This window comes from Cryptomeria japonica, chromosome 8 (genome assembly GCF_030272615.1).
Source record: "Cryptomeria japonica chromosome 8, Sugi_1.0, whole genome shotgun sequence".
Classification (NCBI taxonomy): Eukaryota; Viridiplantae; Streptophyta; class Pinopsida; order Cupressales; family Cupressaceae; genus Cryptomeria; species Cryptomeria japonica.
Window position 1 is genome coordinate 249,699,694 of NC_081412.1, and position 8,198 is coordinate 249,707,891.

Consider the following 8,198-nt stretch of genomic DNA (forward strand, 5'->3'; position numbering starts at 1 on the left):
TCATCGAATGGGTTGAATTCCAATGCGCAATTGATTACATATGAAAGCAGATAATTGGCATTTACTTTTATATAGTGTGTTTACAATCAGGGACAAAATCATTATCTGCTTTCCAGACAGCCCACACACATGGAGCGCTTCACCATTTTATATTTCACAATGGTTAGATTATGTTGTTTGTCTTGCTAGAGCCACATTCAAGAATAAATTCACAGTGGAGAGATAGACCACACGTCCAAATCCCCCAGTGATTGGTAACTCCATGTTGTTAACACAAATATAAAATCCACCAACCACTGACATACAAAGCATACATGAAAAGGGCATTATATGACAAGAAGAACATTGCTAAATCAGAGTGCACGGTTTCAGAAATATGTAAACTATTGCAGGACACACCACCACAAGAATCCTTTCAGTTTAACTATTTTTTTTCCCCATCCCTGCTTCTTAATAAGTAATCCCTACTATTCGCCAGGGCTTCTTTTAGCCCCCTACTATTCTTGATAGAAGGGCCCCCCCTATCCCCCCCAACCCCCCCCATTATAGTTATAGTTCTATGGTTCCCCCTCGACATTCTATGGGTCTGGGGCTGATTAATTGACTGATTCCCTACTATTGGGGGCCCTACTCTTATCATTGTTTCCTGAGAACCCGATAACAAAACATATCCAAAAACCTACAAAATAATTGCGTAAGACCAGACCCTAAAAGATGCAGGTCAGAAAGTTATAGTCGATTCCCATCCCCAACAGATGCTTTACCTTTGAGAAATTTTCCAGACACTCTGAAATGATAATCAAATATCAGTTTTTTTTTACTCTAGATGTACTAAACATTCAGTCCAATAAAAAATATTCAGTCCAATGTAATCTTTTGTGTCAAATATAGCATAATATTTTGCTTGCCTGCTGTTCTGTTTACTAAGTAGTTGACATCAATTAAGTTGTAATCCTCCATCCCTCATCAGATTCATATGACACTGCATATAGATAAATTTTGGGAACCATATAATTAGTACTCAATTTTTTAAAGTAATATTTCAGAGCTATGTTTGCATTTAGACTTTCACATGCTTGTTTTCTAAGCTGTGTTCCTCCATTCCTCACCAGATTCATATGAAACCGCATATAGATAAATTTTGGGAACCATATAATTAGTACTCAATTTTTTGAAGATATATTTTAGAGCTATGTTTGCATTTAGACTTCACGTGCTTGTTTTCTAAGCTATATGCTTTAACCGTATTACCTTTCAGTATTGAATTGCGGCTTTGGGTGGCATTTACAAATCTACTAACTTAAAAAATGACTAACAACAATATTTAGAATGAAATTTGCTTATATAAATCTTAGGAACAGTGGCACACAAAAAAATAGATATACAAAAATATCAATATTTATAAACTACGTTTAAAAGAGAAATCCTTAGCTTGATTTTAAAGTTCTGTTCAAATTGTAATCTTTTTCAGGCTTTCAATTGCAGCTAGGTTTTCTTCATGTCCTCAAATTGACCTTTAGTACTAGCTAAAAATGACCTATAAGCCATTCAACAACAAGACTTAGAATCACAGTATACATATAGGAAATCTCCTAATTCTTTAACTCGTATGAATTTTTCCTATATAAGCATTTCGTAAAGTAGACAGAATTGTCACAATTAGCAGACCAACAAAACAAACTCAACAATGAAAATCACTTATATGGTTCTAAAAGGACAAAAAAATGGAGACAAATTTCATTAAAAAAAATTGGCTCTTCAAAACAACATTTTGTTCTAGTGCATTCCTTCTTATTAAAAACTGCCTGAAAATAATAGAGAAGAATCAGTTTTCTGTCTGCTCCCTCAACCTTCTAATGGTGCTGCGCACTGTGACAGCACTAGGAGTGCTGCAAAAACATGACCAACAAAAAGAACATAAAAAACTTGAGGAAAATTATACAACAAATCATCTAAACTATAATTGCTCAATACTCCTTGTAAATATCAAATTATTAGGGAGCATTTTGACTAGTCTCTATGTCCAAAAATTGGTGAACTTTAATGAAATATGTGAAATGGCTGGCTTGAAGGTATCTTACTTCAATGTGTATGCACCACCTGCCTTTACTTTCCCACAATCCTTACATCCCCAGATCCCCACTGCTTTCCTCTTCACTGCAAACTGTAGAGTGTATGCATGTTAAAGAATGAAATCTCTTACACAATGTAACTGAACAACATTAACCCATTCAACCAAAATAAATTTCTCAATCCATTCAGTCTACAAAATTGAAAACCCCATTTAGAGCTTACTAAAAGTAAATAACTTTAATATCACATTGTAAGCAACAGGAAAAACCATAGATTTGAAAACTATTCCACCTTGCCACAGAATTCACAGAAATACTTAGCATGCTGGCTCACTTCCATCTTCTTGATCTGCTTTCTTAGACTGGCACCATACCTGGTACCTGAATTAAGCAACACAATAGCCAATTTCTCATTCATTGTCCGCCAAAAAACAGAGACCATCATCACAAATGGCCATATGTATAGGTACACACACATTAATAGATGCATACATAGATTATATACATACACACATACCATATTTCCCAACAATGCCAACCTTCTTCGTTCGTTTTGCCTAAAACATTCCAAGAAAGTGATTAGAAAGCATTCATTATCAATATTTATCAATCGAGATAAACTATAAGTCTATAAGGCTACATATACAAGACTTAGGTTAAATGTTAGCAGTATCAGCCGTGGTTCATTAGGCACTAAGCCTTAATCTTCTCAGTTGCAGAAGAACATATGCATGCCAATGATCTGTGTATACCAAACCGATTTTGTTTGCATATAAAACTCCAATCAGTTACCCCTCGAAATGTCCATTAGTGGTGCTCCCTAAAATTTTCTTTGTCCATCTGAACCAATTAATTGATCTTACAATTACATAATGCCATGGCAGCAACAAACCAAAACAGGTATTAAGTCCCATATAAATATAAAAAAATACAAGGCAAGATGGACCATCTTTCTATCAGACACCATAGATCAAGTGTAAGGAAGTTTGAGATGGATGATGAAATTATGAACTTAATCACAAACCATGGGACCTTGCAACATATTATCCTAAAAATTCTTCAGGCAGGATCGTTACAGATATCAATGCAAACTAGCATTTGGAATAGTTAAAAGGTGAATCACAGATATAAAAAAGCATACAAAAGCAGAGAGTTATTTATAAGAATGATTCTAGGTAAAAATGAGACAACCATGAGAGTGGCCTAAATGTATTTGAAATTTAGAATTTGTCCAACAAACTCTAAACGTTGGTTAATAGTAGACATACCCATAAGAAAAACAATTCTTGAAAATTCAAATAATCAGATCCTGCAATCTAAAAGAATCCAATTCCTTTCTCAAATGAATCTTGACTCTTCATGTGTTCATCTTGATGCATTAAAATCTGGATTACAATCATCATCCTGACAACTTGCGCATGTATTAAATTCAGGTGAGAGTCCTGTCTGCTGCTGTCCTTTGCAATTTTTTAATTGCTCTTTTAGAGGCTCAAGCTAACCATTCCATCTCTTTCTACTAAGAAAAGAGTAACTATTTAATAGCATTTTGTTAGTCAGAAAAAAAAAAGCCTCTACTTCTAAAGAATAACCTTGTCATCCTTGAATTCAATACACTTGATACATTCTTTTAAAATTGCAAACTCTCTAGACAAACAAAATTCTTGTCTTGGCCATTATATCACATTTCCAGGACAGGGACATTTTCAGGATGCAAGGATTGGGGGAAACATCCCCCTGCCGTCGAGATATCCACAAGACATCCAAGGAGCTCCTAGGGGTCTCCCGAATGTCTCAAAGACACCCAGGAGTCTCCCACGACAGGACAGCCACAAAAGCTTGTTTTTTAAATCTCAATTTGTTTTATCTTTGCACCCAATGTTGAACCCTAACAGCCTATAGGCCCCACCTAAACCCTATAAAACACACTCAAATCCTCATTTCAACTCACAAAAGCAAATCAACAAGCTGATAGGGGAAGCGTACCAGTAGTCGTTATAGCTAACTTTGTGCACCCACAGATTCTAAACGGTATATCAGATTTTGACGATTTTTTTTGGTTGTCTCCGCATGCGACTTAACTGCTTATAGCTATTGTTTTGGCTTCTGGGTAGTATCGATGCACACTATGGGATCCATTGTACGCGCAAGGGTCAAAACATACACTTTTCAAAGTGTTGCCTGATACCTGTTTAAAGATACCCCAATAACTTTGCACTTAAAATCGCCAATAGTTATGCACAAATGCCCCAGTAGTTGAGTGCTATGGGTACCAATAAAAGTGCACAAATGGGCAAATTATGGTCCAAAAAAGCTAAAAAAAATAAGCGGCAATTGGCACATGTGTAATTTATTAATGAGCTTTTAGTTATTTGTTTTTTTATTTTTTAATGCTAGTAATTGGGGGGTTGGGTGTGCAAGGAGTGACTAGTAATTGGGGGATTGGGTGTGCAAGGAGTGAATGGTTATAGGAATATGCACAGTAACTGGTGCTCTTCCCCTACTCCATCATTGCGGTGGCCGGTGGGATGTAGAGCCAAAGGAGCCAGCATAAACTGATGAGGATGCTACACAAACAAGGCTGGTCGGTATTAGTTTGGAGGAGCTTGACCATGTGGAGTCTGATAGTTCTAATGATAAGGATTTTGAGGATGCATTGAGGCCTTATTTAATCCATTTTGTTATTTCAAACATTTGTGATTATCGTTGTACTCATTGTCATCATCAATACTAAATCTTGAATACAATATAAGTTTGAATTCGAAGTTTTCATTATTCAATATTAAATTGTTAATGTTCAATGCAAAGTTTAGTAGTTTCTAAGTTTCAACAATAATTTGCCAAAGTTTCATTTGTACTTCTAATCCTTATTCATCTTTTAAAACTATTTTTTCAAGTACTATATGTATTTCACTGCCACCCCCAGCGTCGCCCCCTTGCCATTACGACAATTAGGCCCTTGGTCCCCCATCCTCAAAACCCACCCCCGTGTCCTCCTGTCAAGAATCTACACAATCTCACAAACTTCTGGACATGTAGGCTGTAAAAATCATTCGCGTAATCACTGACATAATCCAAATATTCTTTAAAATTAAGATAGAGACAAACTGGATGTCTATGTTACAGAATTGACTTAAAAATTGGCCATTTCCAAGTATAAGGTGCACCAAAGTTGGGTATGAATTGGAATCAACCATTTGTTCACACAGGGTTCAGTTTAGAGCAGTGATTATGAGGCCAATGTGGTAAATCTAAAGCAAATCCAGAGCAATTTCAGATGCCCGTAAGCTTTTCAACAATTTTTTTGATGATTCCTTAACATGTAAAACCCTAAATGACTGTTTCCACATAATACCCGCATCTGAATCTGTTCATACAAATAAAAATGGAATGCTGACTCAGTTCATGCAATATCCTTAGTCATTCTGACAAATATTAATGGTAGCTCTCTGATAGGTTTTCACTCAATGTAATTCAATATTATTTATGCCAAGTGCAAGTAGGTCAGTACTTAGTCAGGAAGACAATTGTTGTTAGGCAGTATACTGCAAAGAAAAACGCATTGAACAGCTGAAAAAACCTTTTTCCTTGATGAATTCTATGTAGGTACTTTCCTAACCCGTAATATTGTAATTAAACCCTCATAAGAATATGCCCAACAGCTTATCTAGAAGATATGTCCCATAAGGCATTCCCATTTCCTCGTCCATGTGCTGAGGCTACTTTGATTTTCCTACTCACAAGTCATTTCTATATTTTGGGGCTATTTCTAGGCCCAATTTTTGCTTTCACACTTTTCCCCGTTCCCTAGTAAAAAGATATTGGTGGAACACTGTCTAAAAAAACTGAGATTGAATACTAGCATTGATCTTAAAGTCTGTTTCCTATCCATTGTGATTTCAACACTTTTATACTTTAAGTGGAGCCAATACACAAAGTTAAAAGGTTTTCTACGTGGAACTCATATGAACAGTTCTCTAAGGTACATCATATCAAGCCGTGCTTGCAATCCACACATCTCAAAAAGATCAATGCAGAACTCTATTGCAGTTTCCGTAAGTTGAACAAACAATTAGAATCTTGCTGTATACAGCTGACATTGTTCCATATAGATCTCAGCAACCAATTATTAAGTAACATGATTAAAAGGAAGAATTGACCGATTCTGCCATTAAAGGACACAACTTATAACATTTTCAAATAGGTAGATTACCAAAACAGTTAAAAACATAACATTTGCACATGCAAAATTCCGGATATTTGTCAAACAAAGCAATCAATAATTGTTACAAGATGAAGAAAGCAAAACCCCTTTCCTATCCCCATGAAATCAGTACTTCTACAGATGGCAACAACACTAGGAAGTAATACTCATCGATTTCCCACTAAAACTAATTGGCATCACTGTTAATTCTAACAGCATGAATTTCTATCTACAGAATGGAATATGATTTTAAAAATTCTGGGTATAAGGTGTAAAAATCCATCACGGATTCAACTTGAGTTACTATCATGTTTCCAATGTTGGGATACCAAAACATTGTTGTAGCAGTGCCTATGTTAAAACTCCAAACTCAGATCCAACTGAAATAATTGACGATTCAATATCAGTAAACTAAATATAAGGTCATTTTTTTTTTGAGTCCCAGTCTACCCAGCAGGCCTCCCCAGCAATGAAAACCATCTTTCGTTGTTAAAATCATGTGTACGAGGAAGTGGCAATCCCCAACAAGAATCAAAACTGTTTAAGCTTATTAAACCCTAAACCCCGAAACCTGAAAACCATAAACAATAAATTCCTAGATACTAAAACCTCGCAGTTTCTTTCGATTTTTTTTTCCTTCTTTAGTTGTTTAAGAAAATTAAGTTGAAGACATTGCTGTCTGTTGAAGGTTTTTACAGTTAAGCAAGAGCAATGGTCAACCGCAAGGCTTAAGAGCAGAAAAAGAAAAAAATGCATACCATTTCTGATGGACTATAGTGCGAAGAAAGGCTCGAGTTGGGTGGACTGCTCTATCAAATGCCGGGCAAAATTGGCAGATTAGGGCACAAAGTAAACACCAAGCATATTAGATTAGGGCATAAAGGAAACATCAAGCAGATTAGGGCAAACAGAGCGAGAACTTCGATTTTGCCATCACAAGATCGTGACCCTTGTTATTGCCACGTGGCTCGATATTATGATCTCTCCGCTTGTTTGAAATTTACAACACTAGTCAAAGTTAGCATTCCCTTCTCTATTTTAATTTTTGTAATGGGAGGATTTTTAGGAGCCCTTTTTATTTGGGTAATCCATAATTAGTATATCTATTTTAGAGGAATATAGTTTAAAAAAAGGGACCCCCTTAATTTGGCTCCAAAACCCATTGCCCCTCACTATAGTATTACGATAGGGAGTTTTTTGAGCCAGAATAGCTATAGCCTAAAAAAAGCTTTTAGGATTAAATAATAAATTGTTATTATATTTATATATTTATATATTTATATTAAACTCTTTACCAAAGTAAAAAAATTTATTAAGATTACATGTGTTGTTTTTAGCTCTTAATAGTACTTGTCATTAGGCTAGTACTATTGCTTGTGTGTGTGTGTGTCTATATGTATATCTATATGTATGTGTATGTATATGTATATATATAATACGCCAAGAGATATCCTTCTCAAAGCGCCTATTTGACTTTAGGGTATAATATTGACAAAAATAGGCGCCTCGAGAAGGATATCTCTTGGCATATTTTTTATATATAAGCTAGTAGCAATCGCAACACAATATGAAAGACATTAAATAAGTTAATATATAATTATCTAGGTATTGTATTATTAGGCTTAGAGTAAGGGTTAGGGTTTAGGGTTACGATTATGGTTAGGGTTAGGGTTAAGGTTTAGGGTTATGACCCTAGGGTTTAGTTTAGGCTTAGAACAAGATTATTGTTAGGGTTAGGGTTCAAGGTTATGGATAGGTTAGGGTTAGGGTTAGGGTTAGGGTAAGGATTATGGTGAAGTTTAGTGTTTAGGGTTATGATTATGTTTTATATCATGTTCAGGGTTAACATTAAGGTTAGGATTATGGTTAGGCTTAGGGTTTAGGGTTGTGGTTAGGATTATGGCTAGGGCTAGGGTTACATGATG

General features: G+C 35.5%; 1 protein-coding gene across 1 annotated transcript; it reads right to left on the bottom strand.

Annotated features, from left to right (window-relative positions):
- Nucleotides 1-1,715: 1,715 nt before the first annotated feature.
- LOC131060008 (large ribosomal subunit protein eL43) lies at nucleotides 1,716-7,340 on the bottom strand. The gene is made up of 5 exons (XM_057993090.2): nucleotides 7,032-7,340; nucleotides 2,590-2,629; nucleotides 2,365-2,453; nucleotides 2,082-2,164; nucleotides 1,716-1,889 (listed from the first exon to the last, which is right to left on the bottom strand). The coding sequence occupies exons 1-5, from the start codon at nucleotides 7,032-7,034 to the stop codon at nucleotides 1,826-1,828; spliced, it is 279 nt and encodes a 92-aa protein (XP_057849073.1). The 5' UTR covers nucleotides 7,035-7,340; the 3' UTR covers nucleotides 1,716-1,825.
- Between the last annotated feature and the right edge of the window lie 858 nt (nucleotides 7,341-8,198).